Source organism: Mus caroli, unplaced genomic scaffold (assembly GCF_978045245.1).
Source record: "Mus caroli unplaced genomic scaffold, Mus_caroli_1 scaffold_5, whole genome shotgun sequence".
Lineage (NCBI taxonomy): Eukaryota > Metazoa > Chordata > Mammalia > Rodentia > Muridae > Mus > Mus caroli.
In genome coordinates, this window is record NW_028227260.1 from 132,718,504 (window position 1) to 132,731,664 (window position 13,161).

The window sequence follows — 13,161 nt, forward strand, 5'->3', positions numbered from 1 at the left end:
AAGAATGTAGGTAACTCTTAAATCCGATTGCTTGTAAAGAAGCATGGGAGCACTTAATGGGAGCTGAAGAGTGGCTTGTTGCCCTGGTAGGCTCTTTTCTTATGGTGCTAGAGATTGAGCCCAGAGCTTTGTGCATGCCAGTCAAGTGCTTTCTCACTGAGCCACACCCCGAGACTTTACTGTTTACATCAGGTTTTGCATATTTTCATGTATCTGAGGGGTTTACCTGCATGTATGTATATGTACATGTGTGCCCATAGAGGCCAGAAGAAATCATTGGAGCCTCTGGATCCTTGCCACTAGACAAGCAAAAAGATAGCATTGAAGACCTCGGAACTGAAGTTATGTATGGTTGTGAATTTCTATGTGGATGCTGGAAATTGAATCCAAGTCCTCTGCAAGAGGTGGTCTAAACTGCTAAGCCATCTTTCTAGCCCCTGTTTAGGTAGTTCTAAGTTCATAAAAATCCCCTGTGAACATGGAGAGTCTCCTTAGCACTCAACAATATAGAGTAAAGCAGTGCATTTGTTTCAGTCTGTGATACAACACGGCTACATGATTATCACCTGAACTCCCTACGTTTTATAAAGGTTCAATGGTTATGTGAAACATACTGTGAATTTTCACACATCTGTAATAATGCATACCCATCTTTACACACACACACACAGGTGGAATTTTCTTTGATGTTCTTTGCATTACCTAGTGTGGTAGCTATGTGTGGTATTAACTAGTGTTCTTAAAAATTATACTCTATTTTTCTATTTTTTTTTTTTGAGACAGGGTTTCTCTGTGTAGCCCTGGCTGTCCTGGAACTCACTTTGTAGACCAGGCTGGCCTCGAACTCAGAAATCTGCCTGCCTCTGCCTCCCGAGTGCTGAGATTAAAGGCATGCACCACCACCGCCCGGCTTCTATTTTTCTAGTCTTAATGGGATGTTTATGCATTAAACGTGGATGAGAGTTACCAGAATCAAGTCCATTGTGTTTTGTCATGTTGTGCTGTTTTGAAACAGGGTCTTACTGTGTAGTCCAGGCTGGCCTCCAACTCAGTATCCTGCTGCTTTCAGTCTGAGTGCAGAGAATATAGGCATGTGTCACTATACTTAGCTAAGCCCTACATCTTCTGTGTTTGCCTCTCTCTCTCTCTCTCTCTCTCTCTCTCTCTCTCTCTCTCTCTCTCTCTCTCTGTGTGTGTGTGTGTGTGTGTGTTTGGATAAGAACAATATTGTTTATTTTAATGTTTTAAAGCTATTCACTTTATTTTTGCACATTTTACAGTTTTTTGTATGTGTTTGTGATGCACAAGTTTGTATGTACATGCAGGGGCTAAACTCAGTATAATAGTTAGGGTTCTCTAGAGTCACAGAACTTATGGATAGTCTCTATATAGTAAAGGAATTTATTGATGACTTACAGCCTTCAGTCCAATTCCCAACAATGGTTCAGTAGTAGATGTGAATGGAAGTCCAAGGATCTAGCAGTTACTCAGTCTCACACAGGAAGCAGGCGAAGGAGCAAGAGCCAGACTCCCTTCTTCCAATGTCCTTATATTGTCTCCAGCCGAAGGTGTAGCCCAGATTAAAGGTGTGTTCCACCACACCTTTAATCCCGGATGACCTTGAACTGGGAGATTTAATCTGGAATCCATAGCCACTGTGGCTCAAGATCTCTATACCAAGATCCAGATCAGAAACTTCTATCTCCAAGCCTCCAGATAAGGGTCCCTGGTGAGCCTTCCAATTCTGGATTGTAGTTCATTCCAAATATAGTCAAGTTGACAACCAGGAATAGCCACTACACTCAGATTATCAGGCTTGGTGACAAGCATCTTAACCCACTGAGCCATCTTTCTGGCCCCTTTTTACTCCTTTTAAAAGCAACATTTTAAAGATAGTAAGCATGGGGTCAGAGAAATGGCTCAGCAATTCAGAGATCTGGGTCTTCTTGTAGAGGATCTTGGTTTACTCCCCAGCCCCCACATGTCAGCTGTCTGTAACTCCAGATCCAGAGGAACTGACACTTTCTTCTAGCCTCTGCAGACACTGCACATACGTGGCACACAGAAATAATTTCAGGCAAAATGCCCATACTTGGACAATCAAAAGAGATACAAGTTCAAAAGAAGCTTAAAATTAATAAACATGGTGCTGGAAAGGTGGCTCAGTGCTAAGAGCACGTGCCGTTCTTGCATCAGGTGGCTACTCCTATAACTCAAGCTCCTGGGGATCCAGCATCCTCTTCTGGCTTCTTCAGGAACCAGCATGAATGTGTACACATACAAAAACACAAAAATAAATCTTTTTAAGAAGTATTAGTAATAGCAACTAGGTGTAGCTTATAACTATTGCTACTATTCTATACTTATAGAAGTAACTTGATAGCGCAATTTGTAACCACTAAGCATTTGAGTATCTACAAGGAACTATGATTATGAAAGGTAGTTTATTTAAGATAATTTTTAGGTTGCAGATATGGTCACTTGAACCTATGGCTCCAGCACTCAGAGGTCAAGGTAGGAGGAATGCCATGAGTCCAAGGTCAGCTGAGACTACAGGGGGCAAACCTGTCTCGAAAAAAAAAAAAAGTTTAAAAGAGGTTTGGAGAAATGCTGCAGTTGCAGAGAGCCTGAATTTGGTTCCCAGCACCCATGTGATACCTCATAATTGTTTATAATTCCAGTTCTGGGGCTCCAATACCCTCTTCTGACTTCCTTCAGCATCAGGCACATATGTAATAAACATACATTCATGCTTGCACATCTATACACATAGAATAAAAATAAGCAAAATAGAGTAAAAATTGTACTAGATATATTATCATCAGTGATGAATGAATAGTCCCCATTCTTACAATTAGAAAAGCAGCATATTGCTTATTTAAATCACCAAATAATACAGAGGTGTTATTAAAATTTGTTTAAAAGTTTTGCTACATTTACTTATGCATGCCTGTGTGTGTGTGTGTGTGTGTGTGTGTGTGTGTGTGTGTGTGTGTGTGTGTGTGTTTTGCAGGCCATGCACATGGAGGTCACAGGACAACTGAGAGTTGGCTCTCTCCTTCCACCATGTGGATCCTAGGGATTGAGCTCAGGTAGTCAGGGTTGGCATCAAGCACTCTTACCTACTGAGTCACTATTTCACAGGCCCCCACATCACCACCAAGGTGAATTAATATTTGGTCTTTATACCATTTTGAATACTACATTATAGAGTGAGGTTAAAAATGTTTACTGTGTGTATGTATGATGCATGTGTGTACCAGAGAACACCTGTGGAGGTCAGGACAACTTAAGGGTATTGTTTTGTTCTTTCCACCATTATGTTGGTTCTGGAAATCAAATTTAGGTTACCAAGCTTGGGTGCATGCACCATCACCCAATATGCTGTCTTGTGGGCCATTAATAAATAAATACTTATAGTGAATAACTGAATGAAACAGTGTTAATGGTAGAATTATTTTCTTATTTATGGGAAGAATCATTGTATTTCTATGAGTTTAATGAAAGTGTTTACAGCTAACTCACAAAATGGCTTTTTTTTGCCATTTCTTCTTGTTAGAGCTTCTTTTTGTACTTGGGACATGTTTCATTGCTTGATGAATTAGCTCAATCATAGACGGCTTTGAAGCTGAAGTTGTTCATTCATAATGGAAGAACTGTCTGCATCAGTGCTGTCCCGTCGAAGTGCAGCGATGGAAGCAGGTCAGGCTGACACTGTTGCCTCTGGCCTGGTATGGCTAATTCATTTTTGAGATCTGGTCAGTGTGACTGAAAAGTGAGATTCTTTTATTATAACTGACCTAATCGTGTTTAAAAGCCAAACAGCCTGTATCACAGAACCCATTTTTACAGAACTACAGAATCAAAGCAAATGAGGTTATAATGGTTCCAATCAAAAGGTCTGTACTCAGTTATTTGAAACACTGGATTGAGCCCCGTTGAGTAGAACATAGACCAGGTAGGTATCCTCGTTTCTAGGGGCCGTTTCATGCTAGCGAAAAGCGTAGTTCCTGCAGACTCATGGACCTACTGCTGATGGTTAAAACTGACCCATATAAATATAGCTTTTGTTTCTTTTTGAGCAGGTGATTTAGAAGAAAGTTTTAATGAGCATGAACTGGAGCCCTCATCTCCAAAGACTAAGAAGAAAAGTCGCAAAGGAAGACCAAGAAAAACTAACCTTAAAGGGCTGCCGGAAGACAGCAGATCCACATCGTCCCATGGAACAGATGAGATGGAAAGCAGTTCCTACGTAAGTAAAACCTGGTGGGTTCCCACCATTGCCTGCAGCCTGGAGACTTTCCCTTGAACTGTGGCTACAGGTAAGCTATACTGTTTGAAGAATGAAATAAGCCCTGGATCCATTTATAAGTGTTTTCCTCCTTTTATATTTACAGCGAGATAGGTCTCCACACAGGAGCAGTCCTAATGATACCAGGCCTAAATGTGGATTTTGCCATGTAGGGGAGGAAGAAAATGAAGCAAGAGGGAAATTGCATATATTTAATGCCAAGAAGGCAGCCGCACATTACAAGTGCATGGTAGGCATGCTTTCTTATGTGTTTTTTAAAAAAATCATTTAGCTGGTAATCTAATATGGTACTTTTGCTTTAAACATTGTTTTAGGGCATAGAGAAGTATAGTAAAGGATTTCTTTACTCATTGCTTTGACAAAATACATAGGCAACTTAAGAAAGGAAGGGTTTCCGAGGAGTCGAGTGGTATGTTTGCCTTTAATCCCAGCACTAGGGAGGCAGAGGCAGGCAGGTCTCGGAGTTCAAGGCCAGTCAGAGCATCATAGTGAGACCCTGTCTCAAAAGACAAAATGAAAAAGAAAAGAAAAGGAAAATGGAGGGAGGGTGGGCACGAGGGTAGGTGGACTTGTTTAGTTTGGATTATCCGGCAAGGAGGAGTCCATGGTGATGGGAAGTGAGGTGCAGTGGCAGGAGCATGAGGCGCTGTATCCACAGGCAAGAAGCCGAGGACCTCATCCCACGAAATGGTGCCACCCATATTTATAGTATGTCTCCTCATCTAAGCCTAATCTATAAATTCCCTAACAGACATGCCTAGAGATTTGTCTCCAGGGTGATTACAGATTGGTTCAAATTGCCAATAAATACAAACCATCACAAGTAATATGTTATGCTCTGAAAATTTTTTCAAGACAGGGTTTCTCAGTATAGCCCTGAACTGCCCTGGAACTTGACTAAGCTGGCCTTGACCTCAGAGATCTGCCTGCCTCTGCCTCCTGAGTGCTGAGATTAAAAGGCATGTGCTACCACCACTGGGCCCCAAATCTTAATGTACTTCAGACTTTTTAAAAAAAAAACAGGATTTGAAATAATAATTATAGTTACCATATTGAAATACTCTCAATTTATAGTATAAGAATTTCATTTTTATAATCATCATTAAAAACATTTATGAATATGTATAAATGTCTTGGGCTTCAATTTACAACCTAGTAAATATCACTGTTATGGTACTTAACACACTGTATTTCAGTTATTTATAAATATTTTTTTCCTAATAGACCCTAAAGTTCCTTGGAGAGATTCTGTCTTTATACCCATAGATCCTGACCTGATTGATCTTTTTTTTTTTTTTTTTTTTTTTGGTTTTTCAAGACAGGGTTTCTCTGTGTAGCCCTGGCTGTCCTGGCACTCACTTTGTAGACCAGGCTGGCCTCGAACTCAGAAATCCGCCTGCCTCTGCCTCCCGAGTGCTGGGATTAAAGGCGTGCGCCACCATGCCCGGCTCTGATTGATCTTTTGAGCTAGATTTATTGAATTACTCATCTCACTTAGGATTCATTTTGAAAAGTTACTTATATAAGAAGTTGTTGCCTAAGTGTGAAGTCACAAGGCTGAGCACCTAGCGCGTTGAAACCTGAAGCAGAAAGAATGTCTCAAGTTTGAGTTCAAGGCCAACCAATAGCACATAGTGAGACACTGTCTCAAAAGCCAAATGAATTGGGCCTGTGAAATGGCCCAGACAGGTAAAGGCATTTGCTGTCTCTAGGACTTGAATGTCAGAAAGAACTGACAACTGCCAGTTCTTTGACCTCCACCCATATAAAGAGGAGTCACATATAGAAATATATAAGTATAATAAAAATTTAAGACAACCCCTCAAAAAAGTCTCCAAATAAACAGAAATTCTGTACTAGAGTGCATATTAGATTCACCCAGAATTTTATTTTTCAAGACCACGCTGCACATCTGCTACATATGTGCAGGGACCTAGGTCCAGCCTGTGCTTGCTCTTTGATTGGTAAAGTTCAGTCTCTGGGAGTCCCCAAGGGAGTACTAGTTTTTTGAATCTCTAGTTTTGATGATGTTCCAGGGAAATGTAGAATACTAATGCTATTGGGTGCATATTAGATTCACTCAGAATTTTCTTTTTCAAAATATGGATCTTAAGGGACCCCCATGGAGTAGATTCTAGTTATATATTTGTTTTGGAAATAGAAAATAAGAAAGTATTCTAATTGTATCATTAATTGAAATTTACCAATTTAAACTATTTTTCAAAATTTGGGGGAATATTAAATAGTTAGGCAAACAGGGTGATGGTATTACTGAAGTCTTTGTTATTTAAAGCAGGGTATAGCTCCAGTTGGTAATCTTAGTTGGGTTTTTAATTGTTTCCATTTTGGTTTATATTGTAATGAGACAGGAAAATGTTTAAAATAGTTGATACTGATTATTTAAGCAAAGTCTCTGGAAGATTCCGAAACGTAACAATTTGTCATTGTGCTGTTTAATCTTTCCCAGTGGTGACGGTTTGTGGTTTTCTTTTGTAGTTGTTTTCTTCTGGCACTGTTCAGCTCACAACAACATCAAGAGCAGAATTTGGAGATTTCGATATTAAAACTGTACTTCAGGAGATTAAGCGAGGAAAAAGGATGGTCTGTGATTTTTTTTTGTATTTATATGTATTTGTATTATGCCATGATACCTTTGATTCTTGCTTTAAATTTAGGATACATCCCCTATTTATCCAGTTATTAAGAGTGTTAATATAAAGCACTTCATAGTTTTAAATATAATCTGGCCATTGGTCACTAGCTTTAAGAACTACAACTTTAGAGTTGGTGACTGCAGAGAGGATCAGTGGAGTGCAAACCTTTTTTCAAGTTTGGTTTTGAAAAATTTCAGACTGGTAACAATACCAGTCCTTACCCTGATTCATCAGTTACCAAGTCCTTACGTCACCTGTACTTTCAATTCTTGTTGCTTCTACTCTTTTATTTTCAGCATTTGTTTGTATGTGTGCATGCGCGCACGTGTGTTTGGGCTGCTTTGTGTCTATGTGAGTGCATTTGGAGGCAAGAATCAGATGTCAGGTATCCTGCCCTGTCTCTCTTTACCTTGTTCCTTTGATGTACAGTTTTTCTCTGAACCTGGAGCTAGGCTGGTGGGCTGCAAACTTCAGTGGTCTTCCTATGAAGTGTCTTCTGTGCTTCTTTTCCATTTTTAGATTTTACTTTTAGGTCTCTGCCTCTCCCTGTCTCTCTGTGTCTTTGTGTACTTGTTTATGCATGTGCCTGCAGAAGACATAGAAGGGCATTAGATTCCCTACAGCTGGAGTAACAGGAGGTTGTGAACCACAATGTAGATGCTTGAACCAAACTTGAATATTCTGCAGGAGTGGTATAAATTCTTTACCAATGAGCCATCTCTCCAGCCCCTACATTGATGTGTGTGTATGTGTGTGTGCGCACGCGTGTATATGTGTATGCATTTAATTTTATCTGTATGGGAATTTTGTCTGCATATATTCATGTGCATGAAGTGCCCATGGAGGTCAGACAATGAGTTTGGGTACTGTAGAACTAGAGCTAAAGACAGTTGTGAGCCATCATGGTATTGCTGGGAATTGAACCTGGATCATCTAGAAAAACAGCTACTGCTCCTTAGCCATCTCTGTAGCCCCCTCTACCTCATTTTCTCTGATTTATTGAAGAACTCAAACTACATTTGTTTGCTTTTTAATCTTGTTTTTCCATCCTCCATATTTATATTTAAAGTGGGAATTATAGAGGCTCGAGAGACAGCTCAAGGGCTAAGAGAACATATTAGTCTTTGAGAGGACCTGAATTAGGTTCCCAGTACCCAGATCACAACTGCCTGTAACTTCCTGTAACTCTAACTCCAGGTCTAACACCCTGTTCTCCATTGGTACCTGTTCTTACCTGTGCACATTTGCCCACATAGATACACACATATTAACCTAATTAAGAGTAGGAAATCATTTGAAAAATTAAATAAAAGCCGGGCATGGTGGCGCACGCCTTTAATCCCAGCACTCGGGAGGCAGAGGCAGGCGGATTTCTGAGTTCAAGGCCAGCCTGGTCTACAAAGTGAGTTCCAGGACAGCCAGGACTATTCAGAGAAACCCTGTCTCGAAAAACCAAAAAAAAAAAAAAAAAAAAAAAAAATTAAATAAGAGGTTGGAGAAGTAGATGGCTTAGCAGCTAAGAGTACTGGCAGTTCTTACAAAGGACTTGGATCACTCTCCAGCACCCATACAGTGATCAACTGTAACTTTAGTTCCAAGGGATCTAGGCATTCATGTAGTGTGTGTGGTGTATGTGTGTATGTGTGTGTTTGGGTGAGAGAGAGAGAGTCAAAACACTCATAACATATTTGCAGAAGATGGCCTAGTCAGCCATCATTGGGAAGAAGGGCCCCTTGGTCTTTCAAACTTTATATGCCCCAGTACAGGGGAACGCCAGGGCCAAGAAGTGGGAGTTGGGGGGGGGGGTGGGGGGGAGGTATGGGGGACCTTCAGGATAGCATTTGGAATGTAAATAAAGAAAATATCTAATAATAAAAAAAAGAAGTAAACTAGGAATTACACATAAGAACATGAACAGATTCAGTTTCCCCTCTTAGAGACATAATACTATCCCACAGGAAGGACTGTAGCGTCCCATGTGGGCCTATCAGGTCCATAATGGCTGTCCTGGATGAGATGGTCCATTTGTTCCCCCTGCTATGCAGTTCTGAATTCAGGCTTTCCTGTGGGAGCTTCAGATGGTTGAGGTCTTTGTCCAGCTCCACTAGAAATGACTGTTTCTTTGTGTAACTTCCCATGTTAAAGTGAAAATGATCTGTTCTTTAGATTCGGGTCATTTGATGGCTAATTTTGATCACTTTGAAACTAAAATCCTTAGTACTAAAACCTAGTCTTCTTGTGCAGCAAGCAGTGCTGGGTTGTTTCGCAGAAATCTAAGTAGGTGAATGGGACAAAAATGTAGTTCTCTTCATGTTAAAAGGTTAGGGTGAATGCTAACCTAGCAACCCCCTACATATACTCTAGTAGAAGTTAGTCCATCACAATCCTCCACCGCCTCTCCAATAATACAAGGGCATCTGAAGTTGAATAAACTTGCTAGCCGTTTACTATGCCCCCCTTCCTGGAGAAGGGCTGTGAAACATTCTGGAAAAGAGAATGTTTGCCTCCTGCCAGTCGCTCTTACTGCACATGGACCTGCCTTTCCAGTGGGCACCTGTTCCTCTAGCAGCTTTCTTTAGGAAGAGCTTCTCTAGACTCCACTGAGAAGCTCTGAAAAGATTTCTGCCCCGCCCATCTCCCTTCTGTACACTGCAGAGAGCCTCCTAGTGCAGATTGCTTTCCTGTTTTTCTCAGTTTTTCCAATCATAATAGGAAAGGATCTGATTCCAGGAAGGAAAGGGAGTCAAACCACTAAAATATACAATATTATTCTATTTGTACTAGTAAAGTGAAGGAGTGTCATCTATATTTAGAGTCCATCTTTACATGGTGTCATGGCTTTGATTATATGCCATATAAGTTAACGTTGGTGTAATTTTTGCCATAGAAAATGGCTACTGTTTTTCTTCTATTCTTAATACTTATTTTCGTTTATGGGTATGTTGGTCTGCCTGGATGCACACATGTATGTGGGTGACCATGAAGGCCAGAACAAAGGTATCAGGTACACAGAGCTCCAGGCAGTTGTAAGCTGCCTGCAACCTCTGAGTACCAGGTAGCGGGAGTTAGAGGCATGGGGAGCTATGCAGCATGGTTGCCCGGAAGTGGACTCTGATCCTCTGTAAGAACGGCAAGTACCCTTAACCACTGGGTTACTGCACCAGCCCCTGACTGCTCTCTTCTGTGGAAACTGAAGTAATTAGCTAAAAATAGAATACATATGATTGCCTAAACCTTGAAATATTGCTTCTGATTGTTCTTTCTTTCTTTTAACAGAAATGTACACTTTGCAGTCAGCCTGGTGCTACTATTGGATGTGAAATAAAAGCCTGTGTTAAAACCTACCATTACCACTGTGGTGTACAAGACAAGGCAAAATACATTGAAAATATGTCACGAGGAATTTACAAGTAAGATAACGAGTGTCCGTTTTCCTTAACATGTCAGGAAGTTAGTGCCCTTAAAAAGATAACACTGAGTTTTTAAATTAAATTGTTTATTCACTTTAGAACCCAATATCAGTCCTTCCTCTCCTTCCAGTACCCCCTCATGTAAGTCCTTCCCCCATTTCCCCTTAGAATGGGAAACCCCCTCTTGGTGTCACCCTTCACCCCCACCCTGCATATCAAGTTACTGTGGGCCTAGGCACATCTCCCACTGGGGCCAGACAAGGCTGTCCATTTATGGACGAGATCCATAGGCAAGCAGGCCGGCAACAGGTTCAGGGACAGCCCCTGCTCCAGTTGTTGGAAGACTCACGTGAAGACCACGCTGCACATCTGCTACATATGTGCAGGGACCTAGGTCCAGCCTGTGCTCGCTCTTTGATTGGTAAAGTTCAGTCTCTGGGAGTCCCCAAGGGAGCACTTGTTTTTTGAATCTCTAGTTTTGATGATGTTCCAGAGAAATGTAGAATATTAATGCTATTGTATAAGGAGTGAGAAGTACAGTTTGCCTTTTTCCCTGAAGGTATGGCCCTGGGCTAGCACTCATTCATCTGTAACCTATGCGCTAGGCAGTGGACTGGAGCCACTCATTCACAAGACTGTCCTTGGGAAGCGTACTGTTTATTGGGCTCTGTCAAGAGCTCTCTCTTTGAATTACATGGCCAGACAAATCAGTGCTCAATTACAAATTATATAAACACCTACAAGTAGTTACAAACAGCTATAATATTGGAGATGAAAGGGCTAACCTAACCTGTGGTAAGAAGTGTTTGAGTTTGCTCCTAAGTGTTTGAGCTGAGACATATAGGGCAAAGGTGAACCTGGTACAGGTATCCTGGTGTGTGCATAACAGATAAGTACCCCCACGCTGAGAGAACTCTAGCTTTGGCGTCTACCTTCACAACTGCACACTAAAGTCTCAACAGTTCTCACCTGGACTACTGTCAATAGCCTGTTCATTCTTCTTGTCTCCTTTTTGCTTCTGTTCCACCTGATGTCCTCAGATTAAGGTGTGTGTTTGTTGTATGTAAGTTTTGCTTTCACGCCTCACATAAGAGAGGGAGACAGAATGTATTCTGAAATTCAGGATGCCTATCACTCTTTGTAATGGGATTTCTACTTACCTGTGTATCTATAGTGGCTCCATTATTTCCATCATGCAGAGTCATTGGATAGGAATCTCTGAACTTGATGTGCTCTTGAGACTTGTGAAACACTTTCACAGGGTTAATATGTAGTTAAACGATACCTAACATTCAATTAAACAGCTCCTTTGGGCTCTTGTATTTGTGGATAAAGCAGTTACACATTAAGTCATCAAGCCCTTTGGGTGCCCACATAACATTCTAATGCTATCAGGCCTTTAAGCAACAGATATTATGAAGATTATTATGTAGACATCTAACACAAAGAAGGAAATGGAAGACTTCTACTTTATTGTGTAAGGCATGCTTAGCTGGAATGGCAAACAATTCAAATCAGCAAACTACCTGTCTCATCAATATGAATTATAAAGTCAGTATAAATTTTTATTTATAGTCAATATAAGTTATAGACATCCAACCCAGCTCTGTAATATGATACTAAAATTTGAAAATAAGTGTTCATGTGATCTATTGTAAATTGGTAAAGAAAAACCATGTCACCACCTCCCAGGTAAATGGTGAAAGGACAGTTTATAACTTTGAGTGTCAACTCAGATTGTTGTGTCAAGGGCACTTTTACTAAGTTGGGAATCATAATAGGGTGTCCAGGAGAAATCAACAAAGAATTTATTTATTGTTGAAGTAAAAGCAATAGCCCCAACCCAGGGTTGGGCCTCAGAATCACCAGACTTAGACTGGGCCTTTTTGGAATTGTCTATGCGTGTGTCCTACCACAGATGCTTTAATTCAGTAGGTTTGCAAAGAGGGTCAAACTTGAGGCAATTCCCATGTTCATCCCTAATAGAACAATTAGACTAAACACATATTCATTCAGATTAGTACCAAGACAAAGGTACCAACACCAACATTATCTTCAACATACTCTGTAGAGTTAGCTCTTGCAACAAGAAAAGAAAGAGGAGCTAGAGTGTAGCCCAACAGCAGCACAGTTGACTAGGACATTCAAGAATCCAAGTTTCGTTCCAAGCACCACAAAAAGAAAAACAGATATATAATAAATACAGTGATTGGCTCTTGTTAGGTGATTATCTACTAAGAAAATGCAAAAGAATCATGTATAAACTCAGGAGAATTACTGAAAGCACATCAAGATTGCATAATATGAGATGCTTTTTAAAAGGCAATTCCAGTCATAATTGTTTTGAAAATGTAAAGAAAAATGTTTCTTTCCCCTCTCCCTATGTGCACCTGCACACATGTACACACTTTCTCCAACTTTAAAAGCACTTGCATTTTGCTAAGTACCCAAGAGAGCTATATTACATTCCGCAGTAGAAGGACTTAACATTGAAAGATTCCTGGTCACTGGGCAGTGGTGGCGCACGCCTTTAATCCCAGCAGCACTCGGGAGGCAGGGGCAGGTGGATTTCTGAGTTCGAGGACAGCCAGGGCTATATAGAAACCCTGTCTCGAAAAAGAGAGAGAGAGAGAGAGAGAGAGAGAGAGAGAGAGAGAGAGAGAGAGAGAGATACCTAGTCACCAAATTAATGTAAAAACCAATATAATGTTAAGCAGATCCAAAAATGTTAAGAGTTTTGTCTAAACAGTAATCAGAGCATTATTAAAAAGGATTAGGAGGCACA

General features: G+C 40.6%; 1 protein-coding gene across 1 annotated transcript in view; it reads left to right on the forward strand.

Annotated features, from left to right (window-relative positions):
* The window catches only part of Phf6 (PHD finger protein 6), a 45,299-nt gene that overhangs the window by 24,888 nt on the left and 7,250 nt on the right, over positions 1-13,161 (forward strand). Inside the window, exons 6-9 of the mRNA XM_021153596.3 lie at positions 4,086-4,252; positions 4,398-4,541; positions 6,809-6,913; positions 10,243-10,376. Of these exons, the coding sequence (XP_021009255.1) occupies positions 4,086-4,252; positions 4,398-4,541; positions 6,809-6,913; positions 10,243-10,376 (550 nt within the window). The remainder of the gene's footprint in view (positions 1-4,085; positions 4,253-4,397; positions 4,542-6,808; positions 6,914-10,242; positions 10,377-13,161) is intronic.